Source organism: Mytilus trossulus, unplaced genomic scaffold (assembly GCF_036588685.1).
Source record: "Mytilus trossulus isolate FHL-02 unplaced genomic scaffold, PNRI_Mtr1.1.1.hap1 h1tg000070l__unscaffolded, whole genome shotgun sequence".
In the NCBI taxonomy this organism is placed as follows: Eukaryota; Metazoa; Mollusca; class Bivalvia; order Mytilida; family Mytilidae; genus Mytilus; species Mytilus trossulus.
Genome location: NW_026963294.1, coordinates 733,707 through 758,667, shown reverse-complemented (window position 1 = coordinate 758,667; position 24,961 = coordinate 733,707). Strand labels below are relative to the sequence as shown.

Genomic DNA, 24,961 nt, shown 5'->3' with positions numbered 1-24,961 from the left:
CTAAACAAGACATATGACACCTGATCGTGTTACATTCATTTACTACTCCTGTACTGAACATGACATGTGACACCTGATCATACAACATTCATCTACCTCCCTGTACTGAACATGACATGTGACATCTGATCATACTACATTCATTCACTACTCCTGTACTGAACCTAACATGTGACACCTGATCATACAATATTCATTTACCACTTATGTACTAAACAAGACATGTGACACCTGATCATACAACATGCATTTACCACTCCTGTACTGAACATGATATGTGACACCTGATCATACAACATGCATTTACTACTCCAGTACTGAACATGACATGTGACACTTGCTCATACTACAATCATTTACCTCTCCTGTACTGAACATGACATGTGACACCTGATCATACAATATTCATTTACCACTCCTGTACTGAACATGACATGTGACACCAGATCATACAATATTCAGTTACCACTTATGTACTAAACAAGACATATGACACCTGGTCGTGTAACATTCATTTACTACTCCTGTACTGAACATGACATGTGACACCTGATCATACAACATTCATCTACCTCCCTGTACTGAACATGACATGTGACATCTGATCATACAATATTCATTTACCCCTTCTGTACTGAACTAGACATGTGACACCTAATCATACAACATTCATTTACCACTCCTGTACTGAACTAGACATGTGACACCTAATCATACAACATTCATTTACCACTCCTGTACTGAACTAGACATGTGACACCTGATCATACAACATTCATCTACCTCCCTGTACTGAACATGACATGGGACACCTGATCATACAATATTCATTTACCACTTATGTACTTGTACTGAACATGACATGGGACACCTGATCATACAACATTCATTTACCACTTATGTACTTAACAAGACATGTGACACTTGATCATGTAACATTCATTTACTACTTCTGTATTGAACATGACAAGTGACCCCTGATCATACAACATTCATTTGCCACTTCTGTACTGAACATGACATGTGACAGCTGAGCATACTATATTAATTTACCACTCCTGTATTGAACATGACATGTGACACCTGATCGTACTACATTCATTTACCAGTCCTGTATTGAACATGACACCTGATACCTTATCATATAACAATCATTTACTACTGTACTGAACATGACATGTGACACCTGATCATACAACATTCATTTACCACTCCAGTACTGAACATGCCATGTGAGGCCATGTGACATCTGATCATACAACATTGATTCACCACTTCTGTACTAAACATGACAAGTGACACCTGATCATACAACATTCATCTACCACTCTTGTACTGAACATGCCATGTGAGGCCATGTGACATCTGATCATACAACATTGATTCACCCCTTCTGTACTGAACATGACAAGTGACACCTGAGCATACATCATTCATCCACCACTACTCTACTGAACATGACATGTGACATCTGATCTTACAACATTCATTTACCACTCCTGTACTGAACATGACGTGTCACCTGGTCATACATCATTCATCTACCACTTATTTACTAAACAAGACATGTGACACCTGATCATACAACATGCATTTACCACTCCTGTACTGAACATGACATGTCAAACCTGATCATACAACGTGCATTCACCACTCCTGTACTGAACATGACATGTGACACCTGATCATACAACATTCATTTGCCACTCCTGTACTGAACATGACATGTCAAACCTGATCATACAACGTGCATTCACCACTCCTGTACTGAACATGACACGTGACACCTGATCATATTCAATATTCATTTACCACTCGTGTACTACACATGACATGTGACACCTTATCATACAACATGCATTTACCACTCCTGAATTGAACATGCCATGTGACACCTTATCATACAACATGCATTTACCACTCCTTAATTGAACATGACACTGCAACATTTAACATTCATGTAACATAACAATGACACACCTATACTATTATACTCAGTATCAACGTGTAACATAGCAATGACACTTGGACACTCACACCAACATGTGACATAGAAATGTCATTCTTATTCCCCATACCTAACTTATGACATTACATTGACATTTTTATACTCAACACCAACATGTGATATAGCCATGATACTATTATACTTAGCACTAACATGCGACATAGCAATGACATTTGCAAATTCAACCCAACATGTGACATAACAATGACACTCTTTTACTCAACACCAACATGTGACCTTGGCATGACACTCTTATACTCAACACCAACATGTGACATAGAAATGACGATCTTCTACTCAACACCATCATGTGACCTAGCCATGACACTCTTTAACTCAACACCAACATATGACATATCACTGAAACTCTTTTACTCAACACCAGCATGTGACATAGCAATGACAATCTTCTACTGAACACCATCATTTGACCTAGTCATGACACTATTTTACTCAACATCAACTTGTGACATAGCAATGAAACTCTTACACTCAGCACCAACAGGTGGCATAGCCATGACACTCGTATACTCAACCCAATCATGTAACATAGCCATGACACACTTAAACTCAACACCAACATTTGACATAGCAATAACACTCTTATACTGTAAACTAACTTATTTTCACGGATACTTTATTTCGCGATTAGGCCTTTCTAGTACATTTCGCGGCGATTTAATTACGAGATTCTCAAATTTACTTGATGTAGTTAAATATTGAAAAATCCCAAGTTTAAATATTCGCAACGATTTAAATTGGCGTAATTTGTCTACTCGCGAAAGTCGCGAAAACAAATCGCTCGTGAAAATTAGTTGGTTTACAGTATACGAAATACTAACCAGAAACATGTGACATAGCAATGTCATTCTTATACTCAACAGCAACATGTAACATAGCAATGCTACTCTTATACTCAACACCAATATGTGACCTAGCCATTACACTGTTTTACTCAACATAAACAAGTGACATAGCAATGACACTATTATAATCAACACCAACAAGTTAAATGACCATATCACACTTATGGGCAATTCAAACTTAATATTTTACTGAAAACAAACATGACTTTTTGCAGAATTTCACTTATACTCAACACAAACATACGCCATTGCTATATTACCCTTATCCTCAACACAAAATACACCATATACAACAGCACACATGATATGAAGCAATTGTTATACACCAAACAAACATTTTACATGAATTCTTTTTAAGCTTTGATCAGTATTCTGAATCAACACAAAAAACTGTTAATCAGACAGGTTTCATGGACATTAAATATTGTTAGAATTATATAAAGTGGGGTCTCATTTTATTTGTAACACAGAACTGAATCAGATAGTAAAGGTTTTATTTTGTTTCCTGACGAAAAATTATTTTGTTAACATCTGATTTTAATGAGAAGTTGATGAGAAAAAGTTGTGTTAACATCTTTAGTCAGATAATGTTAATTCTACAGATCTAATGTGAAACATCTTTTAAAAATAACAAATACTTGACAGAATTATATAAAGTGGGGTCTTATTTTTCTTGTCTCTTCGTACTGAATCAGAAAATATTACTCGTTTAAATGTTTCTTGAAAATTTTTTTTTTTTAAATTTTGATCATTCTACTGAATCATTGATAATCAGACAGATTTAATGGACAACAAATATTTGACATAATTATATAAAGTGGGGTCTTATTTTACTTGTCTCTTCGTACTGAATCAGAAAATATAACTTGTTTTTATATTTCTTGAAAAAAGTTTTTTTTTTTTAACCTGACATTTCTGATGGAAGTTCTGACATCTCACAATAAAACATGTTGTTTATTTGTTGTTTATGTAGAATATAAATACAAGTGTGACTGGTCATTTTATTCAGTTTGACCACTGATTCATGTGATATATATTTTGTTTATATTTATTACACAACATTGTCCAGTTTATGACACAAGTTTTGATGTCTGTTATATGTTGATATTACAGAATGGAATGACACCATTAATGTGGGCCGCTGTGGGAGGACACCTGGAGGTGGTGATGTACCTGGTCACTCACGGCAGCCAGCTAGAGGCCAAAGACTGGGTAATGATAGATATAATCACCTTACTCTGACCAAACAGAACTTTATACAGAATCTACACAAACTCATGTTGTTAATCAGACAGATTTAATGGACAACAAATATTTGTTAGAATTATATAAAGTGGGGTCTCATTTTATTCGTTACAAAGAACTGAATCAGATAGTAAAGGTTTTATTTTGTTTCCTGACGAAAAATTATTTTGTTAACATCTGATTTTAATGAGAAGTTGATGATAACAAGTTGTGTTAACATCTTTAGTCAGATAATGTTAATTCTACAGATCTAATGTAAAACATCTTTTAAAAATAACAAATACTTGACAGAATTATATAAAGTGGGATCTTATTTTTCTTGTCTTTTCGTACTGAATCAGAAAATATAACTTATTTAAATGTTTCTTGAAAAAAAGTTTTTTTTTTAAAACTTTTATCATTCTACTTAATCATTGTTAATCAGACAGATTTAATGGACAACAAATATTTGTTAGAATTATATAAAGTGAGGTCTCATTTTAATTGTCTTGTCCAAGTGTAACTGATCATTTTATTCAGTTCTGGCCACTGATTCATGTGATATATATTTTGTTTATATTTATCACACAACATTGTCCAGTTTATGACACAAGTTTTGATGTCTGTTATATGTTGATATTACAGTTGATAGGAAAGACACCATTAATGACGGCGGCTGTGTGGGGACACCTGGAGGTGGTGATGTACCTTATTACTCAGGGCAGTCAGTTAGACGCTACATCCAGGGTAATGATAGATATAATCACCTTACTTTGACAAAACACAACTTTATACAGAATCTACACAAAATCATGTTGTTAATCAGACAGGTTTAATGGACAACAAATAAGTTAATGAGTACAAGTTGTGATAACATCTTTAGTCAAATAATGTTAATTCTACAGATCTAATGTAAAACATCTTTTAAAAATAACAGACATATTTAAATATGTGATAGAATTATATAAAGTGGGGTCTTATTTTTCTTTTCTTTTCGTACTGAATCAGAACATATAACTTATTTAAATGTTTCTTGAATTTTTTTTTTTTTTTTTAACTTTGATCATTCTACTTAATCATGTTAATCATTGTTAATCAGACAGATTTAATGGACAATAGATATTTGACAGAATTATATAAAGTGGGGTCTTATTTTTCTTGTCTCTTTGTACTGAATCAGAAAATATAACTCGTTATTAGGTTTCTTGAAAAAAGTATTTTTTTAACCTGACAGTTCTGATGGAAGTTCTGACATCTCACAAAAACCATGTTGTTTATTTGTTGTTTATGTAGAATATAAATACAAATGTGACTGGTCATTTTATTCAGTTTTGACCACTGATTCATGTGATATATATTTTGTTCATATTCATTACACAGCATTGTCCAGTTTATGACACAAGTTTTGATGTCTGTTATATGTTGATATTACAGTCTTATTTTTCCTGTCTCTTCGTACTGAATCAGAAAATATAACTCGTTTTCATGTTTCTTGAAAAAAGTATTTTTTTTTTAACTTTGTTTACATTCTACAGAATTATTGTTAATCAGACAGGTTTAATGGACAACAAATACTTGACAGAATTATATAAAGTTGGGTCTTATTTTTCTTGTCTCTTCGTACTGAATCAGAAAATGTTACTCGTTTTAATGTTTCTTGATTTTTTTTTTCAACTTTGATCATTCTACTGAATCAAAATAAAATCATGTTAATCAGACAGGCTTAATTGACAACAAATACTTGTTCGACTTATATTAAATGGGGTTTGCTATTATTTTAACCTGTTTCGTAGAACTGAATCAGAAAATATATATTTAGTTTATAATCTTAATCTACCACAAGTATAACTGGATATTTTCTTCTTCGATGTTATATTTCTTACATTTTTATAAATTGTATGACTCATCTCTTGATTTATTATCACACTCCATTAACATGTTTATATTTATATTGTTATAGGTTGGATACACAGCTTTACATTATGCTGCTAGGAATAGATGGATTGATGTAACAAAATGGTTAATAGATCAAGGATGCAGTCCTTGGATGAAAACAAAACAGGTAACATTCATTTTTATTCTTATTCACTATCTTTATTATCGAAAAATGTATACATTTTAAATTGATATATAGAACAAAAATTTCACTTGAATTTATGTGAACAAAGTATTTAACATGGTACAGTCACTTGATTTACAAACATTAATTATGTAAACCATTAATCAAACCAACCCACAAACCACACTTCGAATGATGTCAACACACTGATCACCAATCAAATGTAAACACACTGACAACCAATCAAATAAAATTAACATGGTGCAGTCACTTGATTAACAATTATTAACATGAGTCATAAAAACTGAAATACCATAATTATACCCCCACTTTGTATACTGTTTTACCTCTGTCAGTCCGTCAGTCTGTCCATCCCATGAATATCTTTCGTCACATTTTTCTCAGGAACTACAATACAAGGATTTCTGAAATTAGCTTTCAATGTTTATATAAGTCTGCTATACTGTGTGATGCAATTTTAGATTCATCACTTGACAACTTCCTGTTTACCGCACACTTTTAGGATTTTACACATGATAGCCAAATTGAAAATTTTCTTCACAATTTTCTCAGGAACTACAATACAAGGATTTCTGAAATTTGGTTTCAGGGTTTATATAAGTCAGCTATACTGTGTGATGTGTTTTCAGATTCATCACTCAATAACTTCCTGGTTACCGAACACTTGCATATGTTTACACTATTAGAATTATCCACTTGCAGCGGGGGTATCATCAGTGAGCAGTAGCTCGCAGTTTAACTAGTTCAAACAATGTCAACAAAGGGATAACCAATCAAATCATGACAATACAATGATCACCAATAATACACTAGCATCATACCTTCCAACAATCATACACTACCAACATACCTATAACCAATCATACTCTACCAACATAACTTCCACCAATCATACACTACCACCATACCTTCCACCAATCATACACTACCAACATACCTTCCACCAATCATACACTACCACCATACCTTCCACCAATCATACACTACCAACATACCTTCCACCAATCATACACTACCACCATACCTTCCACCAATCATACACTACCACCATACCTTCCACCAATCATAAACTACCAACATACCTTCCACCAATCATACACTACCACCATACATTCCACCAATCATACACTACCACCATAACTTCCACCAATCATACACTGCCAACACACCTTCCACCAATCATACACTGCCAACACACCTTCCACCAATCATACACTACCAACAAGCCTCCCACCAATCACACACTGCCAACACTACTTCCACCAATCATACACTACCAACAAGCCTCCCACTTATCACACACTACCACCATACCTTCCACCAATCATAAACTACCAACATACCTTCCACCAATCATACACTACCACCATACCTTCCACCAATCATAAACTACTACCAACACACCTTCAACCAATCATACACTACCAACATACCTTCCACAATTCATAGACTACCACCATACCTTCCACCAATCATACACTACCAACCTACCTTCCACCAATCATACACTACCAACATACCTTCCACCAATCATACACTACCAATAAACCTTCCACCAATCATACACTACCAACATACCTTCCAACAATCATACACTACCAACATACATTCTACCAATCATACACTACCAACATACCTATAACCAATCATACACTTCCAACATAACTTCCACCAATCATATACTACCAACATACCTTCCACCAATCATACGCTACCAACATACCTTCCACCAATCATACACTACCAACATACCTTCCACCAATCATAAACTACCAACACAACTTCCACCAATCATACACTACCAACATACCTTCCACGAATCATACACTAGCAGCATACCTTCCACCAATCATACACTACCAACTTACATTCCACCAATCATACACTACCAACATACCTTCCACCAATCATACACTACCAACATACCTTCTACCAATCATACACTACCAACATACCTTCCACCAATCATACACTTCCAACATAACTTCCACCAATCATACACTTCCAACACACCTTCCACCAATCATACACTACCAACAAGCCTCCCACCAAGCATACACTGCCAACACTACTTCCACCAATCATACACTACCAACAAGCCTCCCACTTATCATACACTACCAACACAACATCAATATAATCATACTCCAACTAACACACATAACATCAATCATACACTACCAGCACAACAACAGTCTACTCATACTCCACCAACATGCTGTAAATCAATATCAAAATGAAGAACACAACTAACATCTAATCATATTTCACCATAACACTGTTCACCAATAATACACTGTCAACACACCTAAAACCAATCATACACTACCAGCTTATCATAATTTACCAACACAACTATCATCTTATCATATGTTACCCACACACCTTCCATCTTTTGATAGTATACCCATACAACTAATATCTAATACTTTACCACACAACTACCACCTTATCATACTTTACCCACACAACTACCATCTTATGATACTCCACCAACACATCAAACACTACCCACACAACTATCATCTTATCTTACTTTACCCACACACCTACCATCTTATCATACTTTACCCACACAACTACCATCTTATCATACTTTACCCACAAACCTTCCATCTTATCTTACTTTACCCTCACATCTACCATTTTATCATACTTAACCCACATACCTATTATCTTATCATACTTTACCCGCACAACTACCATCTTATCTTACTCCATCTGCACAACTACCAGCTTATACTTTACCAAAACAACTACCATCTTATCATACTGTACCCACATACCTACCATCTTATCTTTCTTTACCCACACAACTACCATCTTATACTTTACCCACACACCTACCATCTTATCATACTTTAACCTTCACACCTACCATATTATCTTACCTAACCTACATATCTACTATATTATCATACTTACCCACACACCTACCATCTTATCTTACTTTACCCACACATCTACTATCTTATCATACTTTACCCACACACCTACCATCTTATCTTACTTTACCCACACACCTACCATCTTATCATACTTTACCCACACATCTACCATCTTATAATACTTAACCTACATACCTACAATCACATCATACTTTACCCACACAATTACCATCTTATCTTAATTACCCACACACCTACCATCTTATCTTACTTTACCCACACCCCTACCATATTATTATACTTTACCCACACACCTACCATATTATCATACTTTACCCACACACCTATTATCTTATCATACTTTACCCACACATCTACCATCTTATCTTAGTTTACCCACACGTCTACAATCTTATCTAACTTTACCCACACGTCTACAATCTTATCTAACTTTACCCACACAGCTACCATATTATCTTACTTTACCCACACATCTACTATCTTATCATACTTTACCCACACAACTACCATCTTATCATACTTTACCCACACATCTACCATCGTATCATATTTTATCCACACATCTACCATCTTATACTTTATCCACACACCTACTATTTTCTCAAACTTCACCCACACACCTACCATCTTATCATACTTTACCCAAACAACTACCATCTTCTCATACTTTACCCACACACCTACAATCTCATCATACTTTACCCACACAACTACCATCTTATCTTACTTTACCCACACACCTACCATATTATCTTACTTTACCCGCACAACTACCATCTTATCTTACTTTACCCACACAACTACCATCTTATCTTACTTTACCCACATAACTACCATATTATCTTACTTTACCCACACACCTACCATCTTATCTTACTTTACCCGCACATCTACCATCTTATCTTACTTTACCCACACACCTACCATATTATCTTACTTTACCCACACAACTACCATATTATCTTACTTTACCCACACAACTACCAGCTTATCTTACTTTATCTACACACCTACCATCTTATCTTACTTTATTCGCACAACTACCAGCTTATACTTTACAAAAACAACTACCATATTATCATACTTTACCCACATACCTATTATCTTATCATATCTCACCCACACAACTTCCATCTTATCATACTTTACCCACACACCTACCATCTTATACTTTACCCACACAGCAATCATCTTATCAAACTTTACCCACACACCTTCCATCTTATCATACTTTACCTAACACTCTTAACAGCTTATCAAACATTACCCACACAACTTCCATCTTATCATATTTTTCCCACACAACTACCATCTGATCATACTTTACCCACACAACTACCATCTTATCATACTTTACCCACACAACTACCATCTTATCATACTTTATCCACACAACCAGCTTATCATAATCCACAAACACATCATACATACACTACCAACACAACTACCATTTAACCACACTCCACCAACACATCATACACGATCAATACAACGACAATCTCATCAAACATCTTGCTTCAATTATACACTACTGACACCACTACCATTTAATGCATCTAATCATACTCTAGCAATATACCTTACACTGTCAACACAACTACCATATAATCATACTCCAGCAACACACCTTACACTAGCTACACCACTACCATCTAATCATACTCCAGCAACACACTTTACACTACCAACACAACTACCATCTAATCACACTCCAGCAACACACTTTACACTCACTACAAACCATTAAAGTCTGAAATGGCCTATATCTGTACTCGACTGTACTGAATTTTACTCAACCAGTCTGAATTGGTCTGACTTTTACTTGACATTACTCGACCCCAGTCTGAACCATACTTGACTGTACTGAATCGTACTTGACCCTTATTTTTGGCGTTGAAAATAGTCTGAACCATTACTCGACCAGTCTGAAACAGTCTTAACCCTTTCTCGACCTGTACTCGACCTATTTTTCCAGTCTGAACCATACTTAACCAAAGGTCTGAACAATACTCGACCAGTCTGAACTATACTATACCAAATAACCTCTAATTTTTAACTGTTACAATAAATTTCTCCTTTCCTGACATATATAACAACAACCAACAGAATTTATAAATTGTTTAACATTTTATTAGAAATATATCTTTTATTATATTTAGGATAAAAAATATATATTATCTATAATTCATATCAAAAAGGGATAAAATTCAATAAATAAATAAAATTATTCCTCTGATTAGTGGTGAAATATCAAGAATAACCTCTGCTTAGGGCAATCTAGTAAACAAGATCACACCTGGTCAGAGGTATTAAATTCTAATTAACATTTATTTAAAATTGCAACATCCTGTGTAACTTGTATAACATGGCCTTCCGAATGTACTAGATAAGTAATATACAAATTTTAGAAAATAGGACTTCCTTTTCACCTGTAAAACACACATGTACTGAGGTAATTAGACCATATAAAAGTGCTTTATGTATGCCATATCTTTAATCTTTAATTTGACAAAAAGTTCTTCAATTAATTGAAATAATTTTTTAATGTTATTTTGAAACACTTTTCTTTTTTTTTAAAAAGGTTATCAAGGATAGCTATGGAAATTCTATTATCATGATTATTTAAATTCTTGTTTTAATAAAACAAAAAAAATTAAGGTCTCAATTTTTAAAATTTATTAAGTTGTGTTAATTACTACTTAATATATATATATATATATATATATATATATATATAAGTCAATACAATAATTCCGAAAATTAATAAAATTTTGAATAAAATTGAAAATTATTGTTAATTATTGTAAAATTTTAATTTTAATACAATATTGAGTACATTTTAGTTTCAAGGTCTTGTCCAAATTTCAATTTTATAAAAAATATTTCCTAATTATATAAGTTCATAAAATCTAGTTTATAGATACAAATAATATGTTAGGTTGGTCAAGACATAGTCGAGTATGGTTCAGACTAGGTCGAGTACGGTTCAGACTAGGTCGAGTATGGTTCAGACTAGGTCGAGTACGGTTCAGACTAGGTCGAGTACGGTTCAGACTAGGTCGAGCATGGTTCAGACTTGTATAAAATTGTTAAATCTGGTCAAGTACAAATTCAGACTGTTAAGTATGGTATAGACTACTGTCGAGTAATATCATAATAATAATAATAATAATAATTCTTTATTTAAAGAGGGTTACACAGTTAGCTATAAAGCTAATCTTCCCTGAGGCCCTCATGAAATACAATGAAATATAAAAAAAAATTACAAAATATTCAAACAGACACACATACATGAATAATGAAATATTTTTTTTATAAAGAACTGTTTTGGCTTTTGGAATTTGTAAATTTTTGCATTTCTCAAACAATATTGCTTTATTTCTGGCATTTCTTTAAATTATTCGGTGAGATATACAGGGGCTTCATTTTTAAGGCATTTCTGCATCAAAACTGATTTGTGGTATGAGATTCTGTTCACTACTGTCATCCATCCAAGCTGTTTAAACAGTGGAGCTGATGATGAAAGTGGACCAGCATCTAAAATAATTCTTGCAGCCCTTTTCTGCAATTTTATTATTCTGACTTGCTCATTTTTAGCACAACCACTCCAAATAATACAACAATAATCTATCAGTGGGAGAATATAACCATTATAAAATAATTTTCTTAGATCAATATTTAGAAATTTCTTGATTTTAGAGAGTAAAAAAAGTCTAGATGAAATTGATGAACATAAGTAATTAATATGGCCTGTCCAGGACAGATTAGAGTCAATTCTAACACCTAAAAGTTTTTCAATTGACGATTTTTTAAGAATATTATTTTCAATAGTTAGTACTGGTTCTGCTTGATTTAAACGCAGCCTTTGTCTTGTACCTATAACCATACATTTCGTCTTTTCCAAATTTATGAACATGCTATTTTCATGACACCATTTTTCAACACATTGGAGATCATCTTGTACTTTTAATTGCATATCAGCAATAGTCTTTCCTGATGTATGCATAGTTGTGTCGTCAGCATACAGGTCTGTATGGCAGTTTTTGATGTGTAATGGAAGGTCATTTATAAACAAAACAAACAAAATTGGACCAAGTATTGAGCCCTGTGGAACACCAAAATTTATAAACTTTTTTTTCAGAAAACTGATTATTTATATGTACTTGCTGTGTTCTTTCACTCAAATATGATTTAAAAAAATCAACAGTATCTTCATGGAAGCCATAAATTAGAAGTTTTTTACATAGAATTTCATGATCAACAACATCAAAAGCTTTCTTAAAACCCAAGAGGACTGCCAAATTGATATTTCCATTATTCATTTCATGTAGCTATTTATCAATAATATTAATGAGGGCAGTTTGACATGAATGGTTGGGTCTAAAACCAGACTGAGAAGGGTGTAAAATATCAAACTTTGTCAAATATTTATACAGATGTTTAGATACATGTCTCTCTATTAATTTTGATAATGTTGGCAAAACAGATATTGGTCTATAATTGCTCGCTACATTTTTTTTCACCTGATTTGAAAATTGGAGCTACTTTGGCATTTTTTAAAACAGATGGATAAATACCAGTATCAATCATTCGATTACAAATGTATGTTAAGGAAGATGCTATGATAGGATCACTCAGTTTTAAAATCTTTGGACCTATATTGTCAGAACCACAATATGTCTTAACATCTAGTTTAGTTATTTCAGCAAATAGTTCTGAAACTTTTACTGGTGGAATAATGAATTTATTATGCCTTTTTTTCAAGAATTTCATTTGTACATAGTTTGTCAGAGTATTAAAATTTGAGTTGCTTGGTGCCCTACTATGCCTTAATTTTTCAACACATGAGGTGAAATAATTATTGAACGTATTAGCAATTTCTTTATGATCGGTTGTTTTATGGTCTCCACTTGTAATAAGTTCATATGGTTTTGATGGATTAGATGGATTTAAGCTATGAAGACATTTCCATAGTGTTTTAGAATCTTTTGAGTCTTTTATCATATCATTATAATATTTCTGTTTAGATATATCAATGATATATTGTGTTCTGTTTCTCCAGAATCTATATTCAGCCCACATTCCCAGTGAGTGATAATTATCTCTCATTTTTCTTGCATATGAGATTTCTTTATTGTACCATTCAGGCTGTCTGTCTTATTTTACCCTCTTTTTCACAATAGGGGCATGTTTATTTAAAATGTTATTAAAAATATTGTACCACATTTCAATACAAACAGATGGGTCATTCTCAAATTCAATATGTTGAAAAGGTGCACTTTTTAAATCTTTTAAATAGTTTTGTTCATTAAAATTCTTAAAATTTCTATAAGTGATTGTTGAATGAGAATGTTTTTTATCATACAATTTCTCTTGTCTTGTCATACATATTGGGTAGTGATCACTAATAGAATATTTAGAAACATGAGCCTCTTTAACCATGCTTAAACTGGTGACATATATATGGTCAATCAAAGTTTTTGATTCATTTGTTACTCTAGTTGGTTCCTTAATTACCTGGTGAAAGTTATAAGTTTCTAGAGCAGTTAACCATCTTTGTGGTATTTTAATGGGTTGTAAACAGTTAATGTTAAAATCTCCCATAAGTATTATATCTGAATTATATTTCATTGCAATCTTGATCTCATCCTCAAACTTGTCTATCCAACCAATTAGTGACTTGGGTGGCCTATAAACAAAGCACAATAAAAAAGATTTCTTATAGCTGGGTTTAACTTCAAACCACATGGTTTCAATATCACTTATTTCAAAATCATTTTTTCTAGAAAAGGAGGTGCTCTCTGTTAAATAGACAGCCCAGCCAAGTAAATTTCAGACCATTTCAGACTGGTCGAGTAAAAATCAGTACAGTCAAGTACATATATAGGCCATTTCAGACTTTTACTGGTTTGTAGTGACTACCAACACAACTACCATCTAATCATACTACAGCAATACACCTTACACTACCAACACAACAACAATAGTATCACACTACAGCAACACACCTTACACTTCCAACACAAAACGATCTTATCACACTCCAACAACACATCTTAAACCAATCATTCCCTACCAAAACCACTACCATCTTAGCAAACTCCAGCAACACTTCTTACACTTCCAACACAACAACCATCTTATCATATATACTTTACCAAGTTCAACACACTTGACAACAAACATACACTAACAAATCAATGTTACCTATATATATGAAGAGCACACACAAGAATTATGTTACTCCACATTCACATATTTAGCCTTTGATGCAGTTGTCATTGTGGTTGTGAATAGAGTACAAACAAGAATAATGTTACTCCACAGTCACATATTTAGCCTTTGATGCAGTTGTCATTGTGCTTGTGAATAGAGTACAAACAAGAATAATGTTACTCCACAGTCACATATTTAGCCTTTGATGCAGTTGTCATTGTGCTTGTGAATAGAGTACAAACAAGAATAATGTTACTCCACAGTCACATATTTAGCCTTTGATGCAGTTGTCATTGTGCTTGTGAACAGAGTACAAACAAGAATAATGTTACTCCACAGTCACATATTTAGCCTTTTATGCAGTTGTCATTGTGGTTGTGAATAAAGTACAAACAAGAATAATGTTACTCCACAGTCACATATTAAGCCTTTGATGCAGTTGTCATTGTGCTTGTGAAAAGAATACAAACAAGAATAATGTTACTCTACAGTTACATATTTAGCCATTTATGCAGGTGTCATTGTGCTTGTGAATAGAATACAAACAAGAATAATGATACTCAACAATCACATATTTAGCCTTTTATGCAGGTGTCATTGTGGTTGTGAATAGAGTACAAACAAGAATAATGTTACTCCACAGTCACATATTTAGCCTTTGATGCAGTTGTCATTGTGCTTGTGAATAGAATACAAACAAGAATAATGATACTCAACAATCACATATTTAGCCTTTTATGCAGGTGTCATTGTGCTTGTGAATAGAGTACAGACAAGAATAATGTTACTCCACAGTCACATATTTAGCCTTTGATGCAGTTGTCATTGTGCTTGTGAATAGAGTACAGACATGAATAATGTTACTCCACAGTCACATATTTAGCCTTTGATGCAGTTGTCATTGTGGTTGTGAATAGAGTACAAACAAGAATAATGATACTCAACAATCACATATTTAGCCTTTTATGCAGGTGTCATTGTGGATGTGAATAGAGTACAAACAAGAATAATGTTACTCCACAGTCACATATTTAACATTTTATGCAGGTGTCATTGTGCTTGTGAATAGAATACAAACAAGAATAATGATACTCAACAATCACATATTTAGCCTTTTAAGCAGGTGTCATTGTGGTTGTGAATAGAGTACAAACAAGAATAATGTTACTCCACAGTCACATATTTAGCCTTTGATGCAGTTGTCATTGTGCTTGTGAATAGAGTACAGACAAGAATAATGTTACTCCACAGTCACATATTTAGCCTTTGATGCAGTTGTCATTGTGCTTGTGAATAGAGTACAGACAAGAATAATGTTACTCCACAGTCACATATTTAGCCTTTGATGCAGTTGTCATTGTGGTTGTGAATAGAGTACAAACAAGAATAATGATACTCAACAATCACATATTTAGCCTTTTATGCAGGTGTCATTGTGGATGTGAATAGAGTACAAACAAGAATAATGTTACTCCACAGTCACATATTTAACATTTTATGCAGGTGTCATTTTGCTTGTGAATAGAATACAAACAAGAATAATGATACTCAACAATCACATATTTAGCCTTTTAAGCAGGTGTCATTGTGGTTGTGAATAGAGTACAAACAAGAATAATGTTACTCCACAGTCACATATTTAGCCTTTGATGCAGTTGTCATTGTGCTTGTGAACAGAGTACAAACAAGAATAATGTTACTCCACAGTCACATATTTAGCCTTTTATGCAGGTGTCATTGTGGATGTGAATAGAGTACAAACAAGAATAATGTTACTCCACAGTCACATATTTAGCCTTTGATGCAGTTGTCATTGTGCTTGTGAATAGAGTACAAACAAGAATAATGATACTCAACAATCACATATTTAGCCTTTTATGCAGGTGTCATTGTGGATGTGAATAGAGTACAAACAAGAATAATGTTACTCCACAGTCACATATTTAACATTTTATGCAGGTGTCATTGTGCTTGTGAATAGAATACAAACAAGAATAATGATACTCAACAATCACATATTTAGCCTTTTAAGCAGGTGTCATTGTGGTTGTGAATAGAGTACAAACAAGAATAATGTTACTCCACAGTCACATATTTAGCCTTTGATGCAGTTGTCATTGTGCTTGTGAATAGAGTACAGACAAGAATAATGTTACTCCACAGTCACATATTTAGCCTTTGATGCAGTTGTCATTGTGCTTGTGAATAGAGTACAGACAAGAATAATGTTACTCCACAGTCACATATTTAGCCTTTGATGCAGTTGTCATTGTGGTTGTGAATAGAGTACAAACAAGAATAATGATACTCAACAATCACATATTTAGCCTTTTATGCAGGTGTCATTGTGGATGTGAATAGAGTACAAACAAGAATAATGTTACTCCACAGTCACATATTTAACATTTTATGCAGGTGTCATTTTGCTTGTGAATAGAATACAAACAAGAATACTGATACTCAACAATCACATATTTAGCCTTTTAAGCAGGTGTCATTGTGGTTGTGAATAGAGTACAAACAAGAATAATGTTACTCCACAGTCACATATTTAGCCTTTGATGCAGTTGTCATTGTGCTTGTGAATAGAGTACAAACAAGAATAATGTTACTCCACAGTCACATATTTAGCCTTTGATGCAGTTGTCATTGTGCTTGTGAACAGAGTACAAACAAGAATAATGTTACTCCACAGTCACATATTTAGCCTTTTATGCAGTTGTCATTGTGGTTGTGAATAAAGTACAAACAAGAATAATGTTACTCCACAGTCACATATTTAGCCTTTGATGCAGTTGTCATTGTGCTTGTGAATAGAGTACAAACAAGAATAATGTTACTCCACAGTCACATATTTAGCATTTTATGCAGGTGTCATTGTGGTTGTGAATAAAGTACAAACAAGAATAATGTTACTCCACAGTCACATATTAAGCCTTTGATGCAGTTGTCATTGTGCTTGTGAATAGAGTACAAACAAGAATAATGTTACTCAACAGTCACATATTAAGCCGTTGATGCAGGTGTCATTGTGCTTGTGACTAGAGTACAAACAAGAATAATGTTACTCAACAGTCACATATTTTGCCTTTTATGCAGGTGTCATTGTGCTTGTGAATACAGTACAAACAAGAATAATTTTACTCCACAGTCACATATTTAGCCTTTGATGCAGGTGTAATTGTGCTTGTGAATAGAATACAAACAAGAATAATGTTACTCTACAGTCACATATTTGGCCATTAATGCAGGTGTCATTGTGCTTGTGAATACAGTACAAACAAGAATAATTTTACTCCACAGTCACATATTTAGCCTTTGATGCAGGTGTCATTGTGCTTGTGAATAGAATACAAACAAGAATAATGTTACTCTTCAGTCACATATTTAGCCATTTATGCAGGTGTCATTGTGCTTGTGAATAAAGTACAAACAAGAATAATTTTACTCCACAGTCACATATTTAGCCTTTGATGCAGGTGTCATTGTGCTTGTGAATAGAATACAAACAAGAATAATGTTACTCTACAGTCACATATTTAGCCATTTATGCAGGTGTCATTGTGCTTGTGAATAGAGTACAAACAAGAATAATATTACTCCACAGTCACATATTAAGCCTTTGATGCAGGTGTCATTGTGCTTGTGAATAAAGTACAAACAAGAATAATGTTACTCCACAGTCACATATTTAGCCTTTTATGCAGGTGTCATTGTGGTTGTGAATAGAGTACAAACAAGAATAATTTTACTCCACAGTCACATATTTAGCCTTTTATGCAGGTGTCATTGTGCTTGTGAATAGAGTACAAACAAGAATAATGTTACTCCACAGTCACATATGTCAGCCTTTTACTCATGTATCAAAGTGGTAAAAATTATTGCAACAATTATCTATTATTTATCGTTTTACATTGTATAGGTAAAATAATGCAACAATTACCTATTATTTATCATTTTACATTGTATAGGTAAAATTTATTCAACAATTACCTCTTATTTATCATTTTACATTGTATAGGTAAAATTATTGCAACAATTACCTATTATTTAGTGTTTTACATTGTATAGGTATAATTATTGCAACAATTACCTATTATTTATCATTTTACAGTTTTTGAAATTAAAGAAGATGTATATGTGTATGATTGATGAAAGATTATTTGATTGTATTTCAGGGTGAGACTCCTTGTGATGTGGTAACAATGGAAAGATGTGATGATTCTGAAGAGAAAAAGAAAAAGAAAGAAGTGATGGACTTCCTTAAGGTAAATATTTTTTCTTAATAAAAAAGAGATATTCACAAATATGTCACAGATATGTTAGAGTCACAACAGACTTGGTACAAAGAAGTTTCAATAAAACATTTGCCTTTAGTTGTCTATGTGGTATTTGTTGTCAGTTAACAATGTAAGTTGACACTTCCAAGCTTGTTACCTAGTGTAGATGTTGGCATATGTGATACGTGTTGTCATTTAACAATGTACATTTTGTAAGTTGACACTTCCAAGCTTGTTGACTAATATAGATGTTGGCATATGTGATACGTGTTGTCATTAAAAGAGGGACGAAAGACACCAAAGGGACAGTCAAACTCGTAAATCTAAAACAAACTGACAACGCCATGGCTAAAAATGAAAAAGACAAACAGAAAAACAATAGTACACATGACACAACATAGAAAACTAAAGAATAAACAACACGAACCCCACCAAAAACTAGGGGTGATCTCAGGTGCTCCGGAAGGGTAAGCAGATCCTGCTCCACATGCGGCACCCGTCGTGTTGCTTATGTGATTACAAATCCGGTAAATAGTCTAATTCGGTAGGTCAAATTCATGAAAGGGAAGGGGATTGTAGTTACGACGTAAGGAACATATATCTGATATCATTTGTGAAACGGTTATTCCATAACGGTCAACCAACTCGTGATGGCGTCCGTAAAATTTACGAAGGGATGATTTCAACTTCACCATTTGGAACTCTTGGTTTAATAGCTTCCTTGTGAGCAGTAACCCTCTATCAAGAAAATCATGATAGGAAATGCAAGCACGGAAATATCGTATCAATTGGGAGATATATACCCCGTATGCAGGTGCTGCTGGAATGTTGCTACTTAGAAATGGAAAGTTCACAATTGGAAAGCTGAAATCATCTCTTTTGCCGTAAAGTTTTGTCTTCAACCGACTCCATTGTCAATTTCTAGATGTAAGTCAAGATATGAAGCCGACTTAACTGTATCTGTAGTATCCTTTATCTCCAATTCGATGGGATAGATGCGATCCACATAGTCACCAAATTTTGAATTGTTTAGTGAAAGAACGTCATCTATATAGCGGAAAGTATAGTTAAAGGGAAACTTCGCAAAAAAATCAAAAATTCATATTATGTCCATTCTGTATAAAAATGCTCAAATTTATAAATATTAAAGTTTTATTCCGCTAGATAAGAGATCACCATCGATTTTAAATTTTGAGTATCAGTTCTTTGCGTTCCGCCATTTTTTTATCTTGTCCAAATAAAAATCACGATATGTCTATAAACCATAAAGAAACAAAACTACAGTAACCGATGTTGTCGTAATTACGTGTCGATATCTTGTCAATCGTACGGTTGTTTTATCTGACTAACTAACTTGATTCGGAAAATGTTCTTATGTTTTTAATAACCATATAGTCTGTTATTTTTAAACTGTTAATATTGGAATTAGTTAAAAAGTCAAAGTTCAAATCATAAATAAGAGTTCCGTGAAAATTGTTTTCGAAAATCTAATTCGTTCATAATTCTTTATATTAATTTACTTTATTCAAATAAATTAGGATCTTCGCTCCACTGATCACCCGCATGGCTTAAGGTATTACTCCCAAAGGTATTGTGAGGGGTGTAAGGTGACACGACCAGGTATTCAAGCGATTTCCTGTCGGGCCTGCAAGTTCATGCATCGTTTCACTTTTCACTTATAACTTTCCATTTTGAACTATCAGGTGCATGTATAATATACATCTCTGTCTTGCGTGTCCGAAAGTGATATAATATACTAGTCATTACTTAACTCATACGCTTGTTTATAAATAAAATTTCTGGTGTAAAGAATATTATTTATAAAAAAAAAAAAAAAATGATACCAAAAAAAAAAAAAAAAAAAATTGAAGATATACAAATATTCGTATTTTTTCCAAGGGTTAATTTGGGGAAAATCAGAGACATATAATTGTATTATATGTCTCTGGGACAATGTAATATTTACTCGTTGTCAATAGTAAAGGACATAGTTGGATCATTCCAGAAATGTTGATTAAAAAAATGTGCGCACTTGTCGACGATTCGTTTATTCGCCCGGATAGAAAGTTACGGAACTACAGCGCAATTTAAAATATATACATGTATACATTGAACATAGAAAGAAACATACATTTTGTGCAAATTGGGGTAAAAGTTTTGTAAATAGACTAGTCCACGTATACCAACAGTATGTAATCATCCAATTCGATAGACTATTGTATACCAAAAGAAGAAGAAGAAGAAGAAGAGGACCAATTTGATTTAAATACAGGTCGATCTATAACTTGCTTTGGTTCATCGAAGTTATGAACATAGTAAAATCACAGATTTATATATCAATTATATAGAAAGAAATTCGTCATCACCACAACTGTTCCGACATATGCAACTGGACGTACACTAATAATCCCCGAGGGATGTGAATATTTTCTAGGAAAGCTATTGAGTATTAAAGTTTCAAATCATTTTCGGGATTTATTTTCTTTCTTGATATTCAATGACAGCAAATTTAAAGAATAAACTGCTTGTCAGATATTTGTCCGCTTTAGGGGTATTCTTGCCAGTTGAACAGAATTATAATTACATTCAAAAATAGGGAAAGATGACATTACATTCGTTGTCTTTTGATTTTAAACATCTTTGGTCAAATAGTTATTAAGTATTATACGTTGTGAGACGAAGACTACTTTAATAAGGACGTCCCCGATTATGATTAAATTTGGTTGACGTTTTTCACACTTGATAAAGAATATCTATTCGTAATTTTTCGATTCCATTCCAAGAAGACCTTAAATTTGCTGTCAATGTTTTAAGACTTCTCAAGTACAAAAGTATTTTTTCTTTATTCGTTCATATTATATTCCGCTTCGGTAGAGTTATCTTCAGTGAGTTCCAGTTGTTAATTTGTACGTGGCTTTTAAAAAGTCTAAATCTAAGTGTTCTCATTCATTTATTTGCCTAATAAAGACAAATAAAAATACTTTGGTAAAGCTATTTATAATTTCTAAGTTTTCCTTTTTATTAGACATAAATCAAGGACAAAAGGTGTAAATCATTTCAATCGGACATATGAATTAAGTTTCCCGTCTTTAACCAAAAATTTTGTATTTCTTAGTAAATTAACTTATTTGAATTCAAATAAATAATAGCACCAAACATAATTAAATAATTCCACGGCGATCAATTTTTATTTGTCACCAACTTGAATATATATTTTAAATATGTGTATTGGATGCTCCCCTTGTCTTATAATTCACTGATCCGAATAGACAGTCACACCTGGCAAGGTGTGCCCGAGAGGCGTGGTTAAATACCGAAGTGCAAATAACAATTTACCTTTCAACAAGCCATCTACGAGTATTGCTACAGAACCGTGAATACACACATCGTATCAACCAAGTCATAGCAGAGATAGTAAAAGGTCAATAAGAGTACACCAACATATTGTCTTTACAGATTATTGTACTTTACTTTGTTCACCTTATCAGTCCGAAAATACATTAATTAAAAATCAATTTATAACTTTTTGTGTTGTCTACAAAAATAATTCGAATATATACGTTTAACATAGAAAATTTATCTCATGAATATGTACAATTGAACGTATGTGCGTTTTATCTTCTTATTATCGGATGGTTATTAGATAAAGCATACGTCATCGGCGCGCTTACGATTACGTTAAAATATGATTAAAAACCAAGACTTTTAATGATTGTTTTTTTAAATCCCGGCATGCAAAAACCAGGAGAAAACGTCACGACCTACAGGAAGTAGTTAATATTTTTTCATTAAATATTGAATTTCTCCTTTATTACTGCACATATAGCGATAAAACTTTGTGAATATATACATTATGTCATAATGAACATATTTAAATCATAAGTAAAACATCGTGAATTTTCCCTTTAAAGGATATTGCTAACTTCTTATCTTTCTTCCTAAGAAGTTCCTGCATGAAGTCAGCCTCATAATAATCAAGAAACAAGTCAACAAGTAGAGGGACACAGTTTGTTCCCATTGGGATGCCGAAAGTCTGTTGAAAAACACGTCCTCCGAACGTAACAAATATGTTGTCAATCAAGAAATCAAGCATCTTGATAATATCGGTTTCTGAGAATTTTTTGTTTGAATCAGAATGGTTCTTTACAAAGTATGATTTATCCCTCCCTAAGACAAGATACTTGTATCTACGTTGGCCATTCTTTTTTATGAAGCAAAGTAATACCAACTCTTTTAATTTGTCTTTTAGTTTGGAATGTGGAATACTTGTGTAAAGAGTAGAAAAGTCAAATGTTTTAATACTGTTACAAGATGAAAGAGAGTTAGATTGTATGTACTCTAAAAGATCTTTGGAATTTTTAAGTATCCACATCTGATTCACGCCACCTCTAGAATAGGCAGTTTCACAATAACTTTGAAGCCCGTCTTTGATTGCTGATAAAATGGATGTTAATAATTTAGAAAGGGGTTTCGTGGAGCACTTAGAAGACCCAGCAATATACCGTTGTTTGTAAGGACTCTTATGTAGTTTAGGTATCCAATACAGTGATGGAAGATCCAGTTCTTCATCTTTGGTTGAAATACCAAAGGAACAAAGAACAGACCTATGATTATCCAGGATTTCCTCTTTGGTAAGTGTCGTGAGGGTATATGTTGGGTTTCCAAGTGAATTGTCTATACCTAATTCGTTTATCAAGCAATTAATGTAATGACTTTTACAGATAAAAACGATGTTATTTGGGGCTTTGTCTGCGGGGACAACAACATATTCATCATGGAGGTCAGATAGGTGTTTAGCAACATTTGGATCTTTGAAGATTGACGTAGCATGGGCATTGATGGACCCATTCAGTTTCTTAATTCTGATTTATATTAACGACCTCACTGCCTTAATCCATTCGGATAGAGTGTCTACGTCTTCCTTCTCGCGCTTAGCCCATTGCCTGGCATAATCCTCGACTGAATCCATCAAAATTTTATAGTTGTGTTTCCAATTGATGGATTTAGGCTCACGATATTTCGGACCTTTCGATAACACGTTTCGTAGAGAAGTGTTATTAACAATGTTAAGGTCACCGGTAATAACGTGGCCAGCAGGATTATATGTGAATTGGGAACTAGCACAAGTGCAATCAGGAGGTTTAGACTTGAAGTCGTCAATATCGAGATCCTGCAAAACGCGTTTGTAATTGAAAATTTTAGTTGCAATAGGTTTGGTATAGGTATAAGAAATTATTGGTACAGACTGGTCTTTGAAATAAGGAGGTATTTTCGATTGAACTAATTTATGATGAAGGATATTGCCTAGGTTGACGCCATCGAGACCTTTGTTGGCAAAGGAAAGATTTAGAAAAGATCTTTTCTTTTTTTCATCTTTT

The 24,961-nt window shown here is 33.4% G+C and overlaps 1 protein-coding gene across 1 annotated transcript in view; it reads left to right on the top strand.

Annotated features, from left to right (window-relative positions):
- Positions 1–2,446: 2,446 nt before the first annotated feature.
- The window catches only part of LOC134699512 (uncharacterized), a 78,059-nt gene continuing 55,544 nt past the window's right edge, over positions 2,447–24,961 (top strand). Inside the window, exons 1-5 of the mRNA XM_063561111.1 lie at positions 2,447–2,533; positions 3,988–4,086; positions 4,744–4,845; positions 6,059–6,160; positions 19,482–19,571. Coding sequence (XP_063417181.1) covers positions 2,447–2,533; positions 3,988–4,086; positions 4,744–4,845; positions 6,059–6,160; positions 19,482–19,571 — 480 coding nt within the window. The remainder of the gene's footprint in view (positions 2,534–3,987; positions 4,087–4,743; positions 4,846–6,058; positions 6,161–19,481; positions 19,572–24,961) is intronic.